At 36.3% G+C, this 17,340-nt stretch overlaps 1 protein-coding gene across 3 annotated transcripts in view; it reads left to right on the top strand.

The window, feature by feature from the left end:
* The window catches only part of LOC137405807 (extracellular sulfatase Sulf-2-like), a 40,791-nt gene extending 23,591 nt beyond the window's left edge, over nucleotides 1–17,200 (top strand). For all 3 annotated transcript variants that reach the window (XM_068092230.1, XM_068092221.1, XM_068092238.1), the window contains 9 exons: nucleotides 741–873; nucleotides 1,052–1,160; nucleotides 3,079–3,245; nucleotides 6,737–6,963; nucleotides 7,438–7,601; nucleotides 11,007–11,126; nucleotides 11,384–11,526; nucleotides 11,984–12,122; nucleotides 16,727–17,200. In XM_068092230.1, the coding sequence (XP_067948331.1) occupies nucleotides 741–873; nucleotides 1,052–1,160; nucleotides 3,079–3,245; nucleotides 6,737–6,963; nucleotides 7,438–7,601; nucleotides 11,007–11,126; nucleotides 11,384–11,526; nucleotides 11,984–12,122; nucleotides 16,727–16,755 (1,231 nt within the window). In that variant the 3' untranslated portion in view covers nucleotides 16,756–17,200. The remainder of the gene's footprint in view (nucleotides 1–740; nucleotides 874–1,051; nucleotides 1,161–3,078; nucleotides 3,246–6,736; nucleotides 6,964–7,437; nucleotides 7,602–11,006; nucleotides 11,127–11,383; nucleotides 11,527–11,983; nucleotides 12,123–16,726) is intronic.
* Nucleotides 17,201–17,340: the final 140 nt, after the last annotated feature.

Below are 17,340 nucleotides of genomic sequence, written 5' to 3'. Positions count from 1 at the left end.
ACTAGCTTCAGGTTAGCTTTGGCATCATTGTGCATATAACCAGGGTTATCCCTTCACCCAATAATGCTTGTAAACAAGTCTACCACAAAGACTGTAAAAGTGCATAAATGTACTAATAAAAAGGTCAACCGCTGTTCATGACATAATTTTGTTCGACCAAAAGCCAAGCCATAAGATGAGTAAAGATAGCTATATACTGACATTGCTCTTGATCAACAGAATATTTGCAATAAAATTTGAAAAAAAAATGTTTGCAGAGAAAATATTGCTAATAGAAAACATGAGGGCATAGAAGGGCAATAGAGGGCATGAAATTATGAGACTTTGTGCCAAAAAGTAGCCATAATGTTTTTAGAGCAATAAATATTTATGGCAGTATTTCCAGTGATAAGATCCTTCAATAAACATTAAAACATAAAAGCTGAAAGAGCAAAGTCAAATTGTTTTCTAATTCTTGACTTCTGTGCCTCATTATAAAAGAGCATGAATATATTACAATGTTTATAAAACTCATACTCTTGTAGTTTTATTTTAAATGTAGACTGTTTTCAATAGATGCAAGAACCACTCAATTATTTACAATGCTTTGAATTTTTGTTATCTTCAAAATTGATTATATGTGTTTTGGCTACCTCATGTATAAGTTTTATTGTTGTGCTGTAAATGTGGGTGTGCTGCAAGGCATGTTATTGTTGCGCCAATATACTTCCAAATTATTCAAATTTTTGTTTTGATTGCAGAAAACTGCGCAAGCAGCTAATAGAAGATGATGGTGTGTCAGAGAACTTCATGACTATTTATTTTGACAAGACCGGTGGTGTGGAGGCTAAGTGTGACAAGCCTGCATACCAATATCCCTGCAGGCCAGAGCAGGTGAATTCCAAGGCTAAAGCATGCAATTTTGTTCTGCGCTTCAATTTGTGTTCTGATGTCTTGTTGAATAGCAAAGTCTATGTCTTCAGTGGCGCACCCATTAAAGGGTTGTGCGTGAGTCACATAGCAATCAAAATATAAAATAATGGTTTATGGAGAATGAAAAACTTGTTTTTAGAAATATTATTGCTACCAAGACAACCTGGACAGAAAGAGAATTCGCAAGTGTAACAAGCTGACCGAAAAGTGCGCCTGCAAGGAAAGTAGACGCCACAAACGTAAGGCAGGTACGAATCTTAAAAATTCACTATGGAGTCTTCTAAGTTTTTGTGAATATTTATAAGCTTTAGGACTAGATGTAAAGCATTGCATTATGATGCAAACATACTACGTCATCAGTGGGTCTATTAGTTGATCTAATATCATCAGTGGGTCTATTAGCTGATCTAATATCATCAGTGGATCTATTAGCTGATCTAATATTATTAGTGGGTCTATTAGCTGATCTAATATCATCAATGGGTCTATTAGCTGATCTAATATCATCCTTGGGTCTATTAGCTGATCTAATATCATCAATGGGTCTATTAGCTGATCTAATATCATCAGTGGGTCTATTAGCTGATCTAATATCATCCTTGGGTCTATTAGCTGATCTAATATCATCAATGGGTCTATTAGCTGATCTAATATCATCAGGTACCAACTGCTGTGTTCATATTAACTCAGCTGCATTTTCAGCTAGGGCCACGTGTCCAAATCATTTTTGTAGATCTGTGCCTTGCAGGTTGTGTAAGAAGTTTTTTTCTGCATGTATATTTGTATAACTTTTTATTGGTATTAAAAATCAACGAAAGGATGTTTTTCGTTACATGTCAAATTAAAAATGAAAAGACAAAAATCAGAAATTATTGAGTAAGTTGAACGAAAGTGTTTTAAAAGTTGAGTATCTAATAGTATTTTAGTGAATTTTAGGTTGTAGTAAAAGAAAGTTCATGAACTGAAACATACGATGGTGGATGTAGTATGTTGGTGTCACAAAATAGAAAGCGATGTTTGTCATATGTGTGGAAGGATAAAAACCAATATTCTGGGTATAGTCTATGCAGGATTTTGAAATCTGTGACATAAATGCAGAAATGAGCAAGTTTGGGATAAGGCAATATGTTCAGAGATTTTGTGATATGATAGGTGGAAGTGTGGTGAGCTGAAATACGATATTAGTGATGATTATACTAATAATGAAATAATTAACTTTTGTTTGCCTGTTCAAAATAAGGAATTTATAATGTCGGTTTATCATTTGCTGCTTTTATCACGCTGGCCTTCTCAAGATCAGGCACATGTGTAAACAGAAATGGTATTGCTGAGAATAGGTTAACTCGGTAAAACCATATTATACCAGCTTATGTATCACACCACTATCTTTAGTTGTTCAGCTCGCATACTCATATTCAAGTGGTGATAAGAGAGGCATGAGTTGCTTAGAATGAAATGGATAATTTGCCACTAGTCTATCAGAAAACAATGAACAGTGGTCTTTAGTATTACATGACTTTTGTTATCCATAGATCAATTGTTGGTTTATGTCCAGTCCACAACTATATTTTTGCTACAATATAATAATGTAGTAATTCTATTATCGAAATTTTCATTTTTTAACATTAGCAGGTTGATGAGCCAGTCGGTCAATTAGATTGTCACTTGAATTCTCAACATGATAGATGAGTTGCTTACTCACAACAGCTCATCCACGGCCTTTTTGCTCTTTATTAATCTTTCAAAGGTTGACCTTTAATCAGCCTTTGATCAGCCTTTAACGTTTAATCAGTTTTGGTGCAATGCAGGTTATTGTTTAGAATGCTAGTAGACCTCATGCTATACTTGTAATAGCCAAAATCGGAAGTAGGTTCAATCCAATCTCTAAAGCTCTGATAGTGAGCTTGTAGCAGCCGATACTAATTGATAATTCAATTGTACGCTAGGAGCATGTAACGGTGGCATGTTTTTGTCTGTCAAATTTCATGTGTCGCTAGACAGTAGCGGTAATTAACTTGCCTGTAGCCATAAAATGTCTATTTATTAAATTAAGTTTATTACCATTTGCATTAGTGTCAAAGATTTCGCAATTTGGTTTAAAAAATATTCTAGTCACCTTTTGAGGCATTCATTCATTCCCGGATGTTAAAAGGAGGTGTTTTACAGATACAGCGTTTGTGCAGAAATGCTCGGTAGTGGAAGGCGAGGTGCAATGCTCAAGACTGCCAGACCGTATAGATTCTGGCAAAAGACAACGAACCAGTTTTAATGACCGTCGAAAAGCTCTGGATAGGCTGATAAAAGACTACAGGGAGCAGCTGGGAAAGTTGAAGGTAAGCTCGCCGGCTTGAACCGACTGTTGAATTTCTCTTCGGCCACTTTTATCTCTTGTTCCACGTGGCCTTTAATTCATCAGAGGTAATAACTCATAGCAAATGGCCAGGGTTAAAACGCTTTTTAAAGTCTTATTGGAGTTGGAGCCGCAGCTATCGGTCAGTGTGTCTGAAGTTTTTGTGGCGTATGGCAATTAAACAGGCATGGGTTTTTAGATAGCTCAAGCTTTTGAAAAATTTATAACCCTTGTTACACAATGTAGGTTTCTATCGTGTGGATGATGTGGATTAGGAGTTGTACTCACGATGAGTTACCATGTGACAAGTGTTTCAATGGATATTCTCATGTTGAGGATTAATGTGGGCACCTCGGCACAAAACACCAGGAATTCTATGTCATTTTCTTGTGCATTCTTCCCACATGTTATTTTCACTTTTTCGCAAGCATGAAACATTGCAAAAAAAATTGCGAGTAACTAAACTCGCTCGACTTGTGGGTTTTTGTGGTTTTTGTCGTGCAGATGACACAAAAGTGCGTCATTCGCAAGTGGAACGCAGTCGTGTTCCGCTGTGTTAACGCGCATTGTGGAAACACAGCGATCGAAAACTCGTGGGTGTGCCAGCTAGTAGACCTCTGCCCGAGCTGCTAATTTGGAAAGTATAAGTAATTCATGTGAATAAAAGAGTGAGCGCTTGACGTTGAGGGTCAATATGGTGTAGCTTCTTTTCTCTGTCAATTAGGTATCGTCATTCATTGTACTATTTCTATCCACAACTGGAACATTGACCAAAAACATAACTGAAAAATAGCATGAAAGCATTAGCGAATCTGCCTTATTACCTTGAGAGTTTTAATATGATGCGACATGCACAGCTCACCTTTCTATAGTCGCTGGACTGCTTGTGCTCTAAGGGTGAGCCAAAAATTGTTTTTCTCCCATGACCTACATAACAATGGCATATTATTTTTATTGATGACATTTCCGCAGAAAGTGCTACCATTTGTTATTTGAGTTAACATAGTAACATCAAGTTATCTTTCTGGCAATGGTGAGGACATTTATCTCATGCTATGATGTTTAGCATGTCGTATCAACAATATTGTAAGATGCGTATTGAGTCAAATAACAAACTGTAAAACTCTTAGCATAAAATCTATTATTTTACTCATAGCCTTCCAAACATAAACTATATTAAAATATTTGTAAAGATAGCGGCGAATCAGTCTAATTTCATCGGTAGATTTGCTTTTGTATGAATCTGTCAGAGAGTAAGGTCTCTTTAGTGTAGAGCTTATTGCAGTCTGTAATTACTGCATGCCATGAAAGTGATGTGAAAGTGATGTGATATGGAGGCATGTGTCAATCTTAGAATGATTAGTCAGAATTGAAAAGGAAACAAATTAGTTCATCTGTGGGTGATCGCACTAAGAAGTCACTAGGGAAACATTTGAACCCACCAATAATTTGCCTTCCCTGTCTGTTATGAATTAGCTATCATATGTAAACAATTTGTTTTGGTAAAATATGCAGTTGTGCTCGTGTCCTGAGAATAAGGAAAAATTAGTAATTGAATTATTGTTAATTTGATAGAAGAAAACCTAATTCATTGATACGTAGTATTAGATGTTGCTGTAGTCTCTTTCTATCTGACACCTTTATGTTACAATGTATGTGTTTGTAGTTACACCTAGGTAGAGATGTTTAAAAGGCTGACCACAGATTGTGTCAGGCATGTGTTGCCATTTATATGCAGCGCAATCTGCAGCGATTGTAGCCTAATGTTTCATAGACATTGATTTCTGAAGATAAAGAATGCAGATTGTGTGCATAGACTACTGTTAAAGCTATCACTCGGCTCAAATGTTTTCCTTAATCTTTTAAGGAATATTTCAAAATCGGAGGAGATCGTTTCACAGCTGTAGTTACTGATATTTTAGTAATCAGTACAACTGTTTCCGTCAGTTGATGCAAGTAGTTGATGCATACTTTTATATGATTTGTTCACGGGTACCTTCTGTGTACAACTTTTTATCTACAATCAAAAAGTAAATGAGTTTTTAGAAAAATGTGCAGAACTGTTGTCATAAGGATTCAGTACAATCAGACTGGCGTCTCGTGTTACATTGTCCCATTTTGTTCAAACGCAATTCTTGGGCACTGTCATGTTGGTTGCGTTATGTAGCAATTGATATGCAACCAGCATAAACACTAGCTTTTCCTAGCAGTGTTAGTAGAGCTGTTATACAGTTCTTTAGGTATTAATCAAAAATTATCACCTGAAACATGTCTGTTTCTCCTTAACACGCACTTACTTGGAGGTGTAATTGCAAACACTTACATTATAACATAAAGGTGGCAGATAGAAAGCGACTACAGCAACATTGTGTCATGTATTAAAGCCCGGTGACACCATAGCTAGACTGATAAACACGAGCAGCTGCTCAGGAGATACATTGCACTCTCAATCAGCTCCATATCCTTTTCTTAGTTATATTACAACTTTATTGCTACTGTCGGTATGCCATTCACTTATAAGCAAATATTTTAGTATTCTGTTACCAGCTCATAAATATTTCTTTGTGGCAAAGTAATTATTTCTCACACAAACAAGAATATTTGCTTCAAAAAATGACCGAACTGTCAATTCGTCACTGCCCGTGATCAAAATTAATCGATCTGTTAAATTTTGTAAAAAAATTAAATCTGTTAAAAAATTGCTCTTTCTAAAATGTTTAGTCACGATGTTTATCAGATGATCCATAACACTTCACCAACTCAACATTTTTATGATCCAATCCATAGTGTCCTATTTTCTGCGTTTATTAACATTAAGGTAGTACCTAGCTGTAGCGGTCACTCACTTGGTATGTCAAGGTCGGTAACAACAATAAAACACTTGGCTTAACGTGCCTGTGCATTGTCAGCCGTAGTTTTGGTTTTACGATGTTAGGTTAATTTTTGGCCGATCTTCGGGTTCAATGTTCTTTCATGAGCTATATTTTCTCGACAGGATCAGTTTGTAAAATCAGTTTGTAAAATATCATCTAATTGTATTTATCCAAATTCGGTTGATTTCTCTTGCACGATGTCGACCCATGGCTATATATTTTTATCAATTTTCCGATGTATCTACATTTTGTCGATAATTTTTTTTACTGTGGACAGATTCATCAAGGTCGGGCAATAATTATTTGTAATTTTGGCTTGACTGTAGAGGAGTCGTTTGAGTTTGCCTGTGGTTGAATCAAATGGCGGGGAATCCCTGATGCTGATTTGAGCATTTTTGGTTTTATTCTTTTCAACATATTATGCTTAACCTTACGTCAACTTTAGTTATGACAACTTTATTTCTATTTTATTTCTCTTTCTCTCACTATTTTATTTTCATCATTATTCTCTCGAAAGATCTGATGCGTATAATAGTTTAATTGTGGACTAGTAGCATAGTATCATAACTGCTCAGTAAGTATTTTAAATATCGCTCTTCAGGGCTTAAGGAAAGATCTGGAGCTGAATCAGAACAGAGTAAACCTAGACAGGTACATTCTAGATGGCAATGTCTCGGACAGCAGTTCCAGAGGCAGAGTTTTCAGCGACAGTAATGATGTAACCCCCAGAGCTAAGGTCTCATTCTCTAATTCTAAAAGAGAAAGAAACTTGGACTGCTTCTGCGCCAAAGAGTCTCAGATCAATGACCATGACCTTCATCCAAAGGAGTATGCCTATACTAGATGTATATTAGTATCAGTCATGCAAGTTCAATGATGTCTTGTCAAACTAAACTTGTATGTCTATCTTTGTTATCGCCAGTTTTCTATGTGGTTTAGTTGTTGATAGGCACCACTTAAATTTATGTATCCCTTTAGAAGTACGCGCAGGTGGGACTGCTGATCAACTCTCTATACTAGAGCCAATCGTTTTTCTTAAAAGGATTTTAGAATACGCTTTGTCTTCCTTATTTTATGTTTCACTGCTTTTATCTCACACAGCAAATATTGTATTAACACAACAATGAATTCTGTGAAATTAGTATTTTGTTTTGTTTTGGCTGTTAAACGTTGAAATAACAAAAACTAGTGTATTTGTGTTGGTTTTTGCTAAAATCTGGTTATCCAAGATGCAGCCTTCATTTCAGTACCGCAGCTGAAGCGTTTCTGTGATATCATACCTGTGATCCCTTTTGCTTACAGCCTTGTGTTAGATATTGAAGAGGAAGAGAAGATGGCTAGCGCGCTTGCTGACGAAGAATTCCTCACCAAACGAGAACAGAAGAGACTAGAAAGACAAAAGAAGCGAGATGAAAAAAAACAAAATCGTGAGAAGGGCAAGTGCGCCGAAGATGATAAAACTTGCTGTACGTATTAGAACTATTTTATCTTGCTTCACGCATTCTTACGATTTACCAAGGTTCCACCGAAAATTCATGGAATCTTTCAATTTCAGTCCAAAGGATAAATTTTTTGGCATAAACTTTCAACAAATCTTGGTCTACATATAATGATTGATAGCATTCCAGTATCAGGGGAGCATTGTAGAGTTTGGGCTATTTTATCAGAGAAGACATATTAGCAGTTTGTTTCTCTGAACAGGAAGAGTTCATCAATTACCACAGTTTTTCTGACGCACTTTTGTCAAAAAGCTTATGTGTTATGATTGATCGTTCTTCAATGAACTAAAACTTCCATTTCAACGAATCTCATCACGTAGCAAGTTGTCCCTGGCAGCACAAGATGATAATCTTACAATCTGGTAATTTGTGATGATGTTCGGTTCTGCTTGTAGTCACTTGTAGCGTTATTTGACAGATAAGATACTTCTAAACAGACTGACTGATGTGTCACAAGTTATACATGATAACTTACACAAGTAATGTTTATCAGCGCCGTGACTCAGTACAATCCTGCAGTTATACTCTTAATTAAATATTGATACAGGATAAATCATTTTGCTGACGGAGTAGGTGAATAAGGATATAGAGTATAACTTGTGTCGCAACTTGTACTAGGAGTGCTACAGTATTAGCTCATACTTCTTACAAGGCTAAAGAACTAGTATCAGAACTCTGACTAACAGTTTAGTAAGATGCTCTTCTACACTAAATAAATCTAAATTCAAGAATAGTTGTTTAGTAATGCTATGTACGAGGTGTGTTAGAAATATCTAACTGAATGTTAAACACCTGTTGGTCTAGATAAGTTCTCAAGTATCAATACGGTTAGTATTACAATGAGGAAGTATGCGTGTTTTATTGCATATCAATAATCTTCAGGTTATAAGTTTTATAGCGAGTATAAAATGTATAAACCAGATTTTATACTAAACTGAGTTGGTTTTATATATATATATAATATGCTGTCAGGGTTATCGCTCAAGGCTTCATTTTCAAAATGTGTTGAATTTTGGGCTTCTACGGAAAGGTTGGTAAAATAGTCTTCAATTCAATTTATTTCATCTTTTAATTTGTGCTCTGAACTAAATTCTGGTTCACTTTTCTCAGCCTGCTAATTGGATTGTGATACATTTAGCATTACTCTCTGAATATTATTGCAGCTGTTGGCAAAATCTTGTGCAAAAAAGAAATGAGCACTTTTTATATTTTGATGACAACAAGAAATTGAAAAATTCCACTTTTTTGTTAGGTACTATTGAAGAGTGTTTCGGAAACTAGGTAGTTACAAGTTTGTTGACTTTAGAAATGTTGCAATAGCAGCATAAAAATGGGTTGCAGTGATACTGACAGACATAACAGACATGAATTTTTTTCCATCTAGCAATAGAACATCCGCAATTTGATAATAAAAGTTATTCTCCTGACTATTGTTTTTATGAAGAAATCGGTTGGGAAGAGAAACAGTTGACCAATTCTTGAATAGTGGGTGCCCCTGGGAATACTGAAGGGAGTACATATGAAGCTTGTATGAAGCTTGGAGGAATTGACTCACAGATCGACATGCAAAGCAGCTAGTTTGAATTCTGGCAATACGATTGGCCATTAGTTACTTGGCAAACGAGGCTTATAAATACAAAAGCGGGCTCTTTAGCGATGTAGCTGGGAATTCAAAGGTACTCCTTTAATTTTTGAAGTTATGGATAAAAATTGGCCAAAGAGTTTTCGAAATCTCCAAGATGTCTGCTAGTTTTTGGCCAAGTTGTATTTAAGCAAGCGGCTTGGCAAACTGAAACCATGCTTAGAAAAGTCATTTGCTGTGGCTAACTACTGCTCAGTCTAGATTTATTTACTAGTCATGTCTGTTCTCGACTTGTAGAGGTTATGACAATGGCTTTTGGTATCCCCAAACTACCAGTGTCATATGTGATTGGCATCTCCAGCTAATGAACACCTGCCGAATAACATTATTTGAAATTGCAAATGGTAAAATCACAATCATTCAACTTATTTCTGTAAAAATATGCGTGGATACTGGTATATCTTCACAAAACTATTTACAGTATTATCCTTGCCAGTCCCGTGCACTGTGAGAGATCATCATGAAAAATCAGTATATGGAGAATTAGCGAGTGGATCATTGTATAAGTGGTAGAGTGGTATAACGGTAGCATGCTTGCCTTTGGATATGGCACCCAGGGATCGATTCTCGTGCGAGGCAACTTTTTTCTAATGCACTTAGCATAGCTTCGAACTGATGAATGAACCCGGCTCTTATTATAGTAAAGAATCAGCTGAAATGCTTGTAGAAAATTTGGTAGAATGACTCTGTATATTTCGGTGCATTAGGCGTATTCAATAGTCGTGATGGAAATCCACATATATAAGTCGTTTGTCGTGTTGTGTGTGATTTTTATCCTCACCAATAAAATGTGTAGTAAAGTTTTACATATGTCTGGATAATACTGAACACTTTTTTCTCATTCTCTTTTAGTTTATTTATGAGTCAGGTCGTACCTATTGCTCTATAATTCGTCAGACCAAAATACATAATTTAATAGCTTTAGTACTGATATCAAATCCTTTTATCAACACTACCAATTTAGTTTTTGATCCAAAAAATCCCAAATTTCTTGCGCAATCCGCATTTCTATTTATTAAAATTAGTTTGCACCATTACAAAGGTGGTCTATCATATTCGTTGTCACCAATATGCTATATTCACCTCTGTTACATCTCTCTTACGGTATATTTACATTATCAAAGCTGATCTAAAATCCCAAAAAATTCATCTTTATGCCTATCATTGTTTCTCACCACCGAGCTATGGATTTTGTCCAATATATGCGCGAGTCAGCCCGTATATTACTAATGTCTAATAAATGGTTCAAGGGCAAAGAAATTAATCAATCTATTACGCTTTTGGCATTGGCAGTAGCTTTTTAAATACATGTATTTCATCGGAGAATCTTGGTCAAGTGTAGGGATGAATGCTCGAGGAACATATATTGTGTTTGGATGACGTCTTTAGATAACATATTTACGCCAGCAGCCACGCTGAAGGATGTATACTTTGATATCATGCAGAGTAGCTGCTAGGGTGTCTGGTATTTTTATCAGCTCATGTCTGTAGGATGAGAATAAATGCCACTCCTCTATCTTCACTCCAGCATCTATTCCTCTGATAAAAGTACATCTCATATGCTAAGCTTAGCGTCTGTCTATTGCTTTATGATGTCTGATGCAAGCGCTGTTTCCTGATAAATAGCTGTATGCCTTATATTTATTACATTAGCTATATGCACTTGATGCTAATGCTTTTTTGAATTGTGAAATATGGACACCCATTATGGTAGTTGTCTGACCTTTTAGTGCGGCGGCAGAAGAAGAAGTTAGAGAGTGGTAAAAGAAACAACCCACATTGTCAGCTAGAGGATGCTGAGTGTGCTATAATGGATAATCAACATTGGAGAACTGAGCCAAAGTGGACTAGTAAGTACAGGATTTATCCGCTCCTTGTAGTATTTCCTGTACATCCATTCCTTAATATTTTTCTCATTAATGTTTTATTTATTTATTACATATACATGTAATTATAATTTGTATTTTGGTTTTTATTGTACCATCATTTGAATCAAATTATTGTGTACATTCTATTAATATTCCACCATGTTCTTTTTATTACTACGGGGAATGAATGAAAGCCTGTTTATGAATATGGCTTGATTTGTTTTTTACTCTGATTGTAGTGGGTCCTTTCTGTTTCTGTAACAATGCTATCCGAAATGTCTTTTGGTGTCTGAGGGTGATAAATGAGACAGACAACTTCCTCTACTGCGAGTATATCGATGACTTTCTCAGCTATTATGACCTCAACAACGACCCATGGCAGGTGAGCTTTGATTGGGTAGACTCGTTCTACAAATTATACTATTAAAGACTATTTAAAAGTTATGAAACTGCATTGACAAACAAAATTTATCTTTGTCATCGTTTTTAATCTTTTTGCATGTTCATTTTTCAGGCTAAATTCAACAGAAGAGTTGAGTGTGTTTTCACTACATTTTAAGAACTTAAACAGCAAGTTTTTGGAAATTTCATTTTACAAAAATTTCTAAGCAATAAGCATTTGACAGTTTAGACTGTTGTTGAACAGGTCCAAGTCAGTTAGTTTAGACTGTTGTTAAACTAGCCCAAGTCAGTTAGTTTAGACTGTTGTTGAACCAGCCCAAGTCAGTTAGTTTAGGCTGTTGTTGAACTAGCCCAAGTCAGTTCTAACTGTTGTTAAACCTACCCCGGACAGTTGTGTCATAAGTCTTTGAGACAAAGGTGGTTTTTATTATTCACAGCTGAGAAATGCCATACACGATATCTCATATGCTCAGCTTGGACAACTCCATGAGCTGCTCAACAAGATGAGGAAATGTAAAGGTGCTAAGGAGTGTACTCACAGGCATAGAAACCGACTTGCCATTGATTCACAATCTGGTATGTATGATATCCGATTAGTGTATGTTAGTGTGTCGAGTCTTTGCCTAGTTTGTATCTAATTAGTGTATGTTGGTGTGTCCAGTCCTTCACTGGTTTGTATCTAATTAGGGTATGTTGGTGTTTCCAGTCTTTCACTGGTTTGTATCTAATTAGTGTATGTTGGTGTGTCCAGTCCTTGACTAGTTTGTATCTAATTAGTGTATGTTGGTGTGTCCAGTCCTTGACTAGTTTGTATCAAATTAGTGTATGTTGGTGTGTCCAGTCCTTGACTAGTTTGTATCTAATTAGTGTATGTTGGTGTGTCCAGTCTTTCACTGGTTTGTATCAAATTAGTGTATGTTGGTGTGTCCAGTCTTTCACCGGTTTGTATCTAATTAGTGTATGTTGGTGTGTCCAGTCCTTGACTAGTTTGTATCTAATTAGTGTATGTTGGTGTGTCCAGTCTTTCACTGTTTGTATCAAATTAGTGTATGTTGGTGTGTCCAGTCCTTGACTGGTTTGTATCTAATTAGTGTATGTTGGTGTGTCCAGTCTTTCACTGGTTTGTATCAAATTAGTGTATGTTGGTGTGTCCAGTCTTTCACTGGTTTGTATCAAATTAGTGTATGTTGGTGTGTCCGGTCTTTCACTGGTTTGTATCAATTTAGTGTATGTTAGTGTGTCCAGTCCTTGCCTAGTTTGTATCAAATTAGTGTATGTTGGTGTGTCCAGTCTTTCACTGGTTTGTATCAAATTAGTGTATGTTGGTGTGTCCGGTCTTTCACTGGTCTGTATCAATTTAGTGTATGTTAGTGTGTCCAGTCCTTGCCTAGTTTGTATCTAATTAGTGTATGTTGGTGTGTCCAGTCTTTCACTGGTTTGTATCAAATTAGTGTATGTTGGTGTGTCCAGTCTTTCACCGGTTTGTATCTAATTAGTGTATGTTGGTGTGTCCAGTCCTTGACTAGTTTGTATCTAATTAGTGTATGTTGGTGTGTCCAGCCTTTCACTGTTTGTATCAAATTAGTGTATGTTGGTGTGTCCAGTCCTTGACTGGTTTGTATCTAATTAGTGTATGTTGGTGTGTCCAGTCTTTCACTGGTTTGTATCAAATTAGTGTATGTTGGTGTGTCCAGTCTTTCACTGGTTTGTATCAAATTAGTGTATGTTGGTGTGTCCGGTCTTTCACTGGTTTGTATCAATTTAGTGTATGTTAGTGTGTCCAGTCCTTGCCTAGTTTGTATCTAATTAGTGTATGTTGGTGTGTCCAGTCCTTGACTGGTTTGTATCTAATTAGTGTATGTTGGTGTGTCCAGTCTTTCACTGGTTTGTATCTAATTAGGGTATGTTGGTGTGTCCAGTCTTTCACTGGTTTGTATCTAATTAGGGTATGTTGGTGTGTCCAGTCTTTCACTGGTTTGTATCTAATTAGGGTATGTTGGTGTGTCCAGTCCTTCACTGGTTTGTATCAAATTAGTGTATGTTGGTGTGTCCAGTCTTTCACTGGTTTGTATCAAATTAGTGTATGTTGGTGTGTCCAGTCTTTCACCGGTTTGTATCTAATTAGTGTATGTTGGTGTGTCCAGTCCTTGACTAGTTTGTATCTAATTAGTGTATGTTGGTGTGTCCAGCCTTTCACTGTTTGTATCAAATTAGTGTATGTTGGTGTGTCCAGTCCTTGACTGGTTTGTATCTAATTAGTGTATGTTGGTGTGTCCAGTCTTTCACTGGTTTGTATCAAATTAGTGTATGTTGGTGTGTCCAGTCTTTCACTGGTTTGTATCAAATTAGTGTATGTTGGTGTGTCCGGTCTTTCACTGGTTTGTATCAATTTAGTGTATGTTAGTGTGTCCAGTCCTTGCCTAGTTTGTATCTAATTAGTGTATGTTGGTGTGTCCAGTCCTTGACTGGTTTGTATCTAATTAGTGTATGTTGGTGTGTCCAGTCTTTCACTGGTTTGTATCTAATTAGGGTATGTTGGTGTGTCCAGTCTTTCACTGGTTTGTATCTAATTAGGGTATGTTGGTGTGTCCAGTCTTTCACTGGTTTGTATCTAATTAGGGTATGTTGGTGTGTCCAGTCCTTGACTGGTTTGTATCTAATTAGTGTATGTTGGTGTGTCCAGTCTTTCACTGGTTTGTATCTAATTAGGGTATGTTGGTGTGTCCAGTCTTTCACTGGTTTGTATCTAATTAGTGTATGTTGGTGTGTCCAGTCTTTCACTGGTTTGTATCTAATTAGGGTATGTTAGTGTGTCCAGTCTTTCACTGGTTTGTATCAAATTAGTGTATGTTGGTGTGTCCAGTCTTTCACTGGTTTGTATCTAATTAGGGTATGTTGGTGTGTCCAGTCTTTCACTGGTTTGTATCTAATTAGGGTATGTTAGTGTGTCCAGTCCTTGCCTAGTTTGTATCAAATTAGTGTATGTTGGTGTGTCCAGTCTTTCACTGGTTTGTATCAAATTAGTGTATGTTGGTGTGTCCGGTCTTTCACTGGTTTGTATCAATTTAGTGTATGTTAGTGTGTCCAGTCCTTGCCTAGTTTGTATCTAATTAGTGTATGTTGGTGTGTCCAGTCCTTGACTGGTTTGTATCTAATTAGTGTATGTTGGTGTGTCCAGTCTTTCACTGGTTTGTATCAAATTAGTGTATGTTGGTGTGTCCAGTCTTTCACTGGTTTGTATCAAATTAGTGTATGTTGGTGTGTCCAGTCTTTCACCGGTTTGTATCTAATTAGTGTATGTTGGTGTGTCCAGTCCTTGACTAGTTTGTATCTAATTAGTGTATGTTGGTGTGTCCAGCCTTTCACTGTTTGTATCAAATTAGTGTATGTTGGTGTGTCCAGTCCTTGACTGGTTTGTATCTAATTAGTGTATGTTGGTGTGTCCAGTCTTTCACTGGTTTGTATCAAATTAGTGTATGTTGGTGTGTCCAGTCTTTCACTGGTTTGTATCAAATTAGTGTATGTTGGTGTGTCCGGTCTTTCACTGGTTTGTATCAATTTAGTGTATGTTAGTGTGTCCAGTCCTTGCCTAGTTTGTATCTAATTAGTGTATGTTGGTGTGTCCAGTCCTTGACTGGTTTGTATCTAATTAGTGTATGTTGGTGTGTCCAGTCTTTCACTGGTTTGTATCTAATTAGGGTATGTTGGTGTGTCCAGTCTTTCACTGGTTTGTATCTAATTAGGGTATGTTGGTGTGTCCAGTCTTTCACTGGTTTGTATCTAATTAGGGTATGTTGGTGTGTCCAGTCCTTGACTGGTTTGTATCTAATTAGTGTATGTTGGTGTGTCCAGTCTTTCACTGGTTTGTATCTAATTAGGGTATGTTGGTGTGTCCAGTCTTTCACTGGTTTGTATCTAATTAGGGTATGTTGGTGTGTCCAGTCTTTCACTGGTTTGTATCTAATTAGGGTATGTTAGTGTGTCCAGTCTTTCACTGGTTTGTATCAAATTAGTGTATGTTGGTGTGTCCAGTCTTTCACTGGTTTGTATCTAATTAGGGTATGTTGGTGTGTCCAGTCTTTCACTGGTTTGTATCTAATTAGGGTATGTTAGTGTGTCCAGTCCTTGCCTAGTTTGTATCAAATTAGTGTATGTTGGTGTGTCCAGTCTTTCACTGGTTTGTATCAAATTAGTGTATGTTGGTGTGTCCGGTCTTTCACTGGTTTGTATCAATTTAGTGTATGTTAGTGTGTCCAGTCCTTGCCTAGTTTGTATCTAATTAGTGTATGTTGGTGTGTCCAGTCCTTGACTGGTTTGTATCTAATTAGTGTATGTTGGTGTGTCCAGTCTTTCACTGGTTTGTATCTAATTAGGGTATGTTGGTGTGTCCAGTCTTTCACTGGTTTGTATCTAATTAGGGTATGTTGGTGTGTCCAGTCTTTCACTGGTTTGTATCTAATTAGGGTATGTTGGTGTGTCCAGTCCTTGACTAGTTTGTATCTAATTAGTGTATGTTGGTGTGTCCAGTCTTTCACTGGTTTGTATCTAATTAGTGTATGTTAGTGTGTCCAGTCTTTCACTGGTTTCACGGCATGTAGCAATGTGAACTATGTTTGAAAATCAGGAAGGAAAATATAACAAATACACAGGCATGTTGGTGCTTAAAGGCTTCCTAAACTGTAATTAATGTTTCAGAAGTTATGATTATTGATATTCAGTTCTCACTGAAACTTATTTCATGGACAGCTTTGCACTTATTTAGATTTTGTGTTTGTAGTTGAAGCAATCAGTGTCACCCTTTAAAACTACTTGAGTGCTGAATTTAAGCTCATTGTGAAATGTAACCTGGTCTGGATGTACTAAAATCAATTAGACTGCTAGTGTTATTTAAAATTCAGAATTTCATTATTATGTAAATCTGCAATGAGCTGTGAGAAATGGACTTGCAAAGGGTGGTAGCGATATTCTTTATCACAATAATCAGTGACACTAGGTAGCTTGTGGTTGAAAAATCTATATTTAACATTGAGCTATTCATTTTTATTATTATGAGAAAATAATCTACCAATATATGTATGTCTATTGCTCTCATTTGCATACTGCGATCTCATCTTTTTCACTCCAAACCCAGTTATTTGAATGCGCTATTATTATCATCATCTAGCTTGTGCTTATTTTAGATAACACGGATACAGCGCAGTCAAACTGATGCTAGATTATCTCGCTTCTTTCAGCCTTTAGTCTAAGCAATTAAAAGCCACAGATCTGATGAGCGTCTGAACATGTATGTCATATTTTAAGACTATCCGTAATATTAAGATGACTCCTTGTAGCACTATATTAGCATTCGGGTTCATTAGCTTGTTGACATTGCAATGTCGTAAACTTTGCCTTTTGGTAAGACTTTTGTAGCTAGCAGCCATATTAGCATATTTTCATTTTTATTGAAGCTGTTATTTATACTATCAGGTTGTGCACGAATCATGTTTCTACTTATTGACTCTTACAATATTACGCTGAATTTCTTGTGTATGCCAAACATTTCCATTATTATATAAGCCTTTTCGGCAATTTCAAAGAAAAATCTAATAAAATTTTAAACAATCACCATTTGTGTTTTTTTTAGTTTTCAATAAAATAGGTTTTCATCTCTATGTAGTCATTTCATATGAACTGCATAAGCTGCTATAATTGTTTTATGAGTTTTGGAGTTATCTTATCCTGGTTGAATCAAACTTTCAAAGCTTCTAATATAAATTATGTATTTGTAGCAATTGCAGCGCGTTACATCGTA

The sequence above is a fragment of the Watersipora subatra genome, chromosome 1, assembly GCF_963576615.1.
Source record: "Watersipora subatra chromosome 1, tzWatSuba1.1, whole genome shotgun sequence".
Classification (NCBI taxonomy): Eukaryota; Metazoa; Bryozoa; class Gymnolaemata; order Cheilostomatida; family Watersiporidae; genus Watersipora; species Watersipora subatra.
The sequence above is the reverse complement of the archived record's forward strand: the minus strand, read 5'-3'. Positions and strand labels throughout refer to the sequence as shown.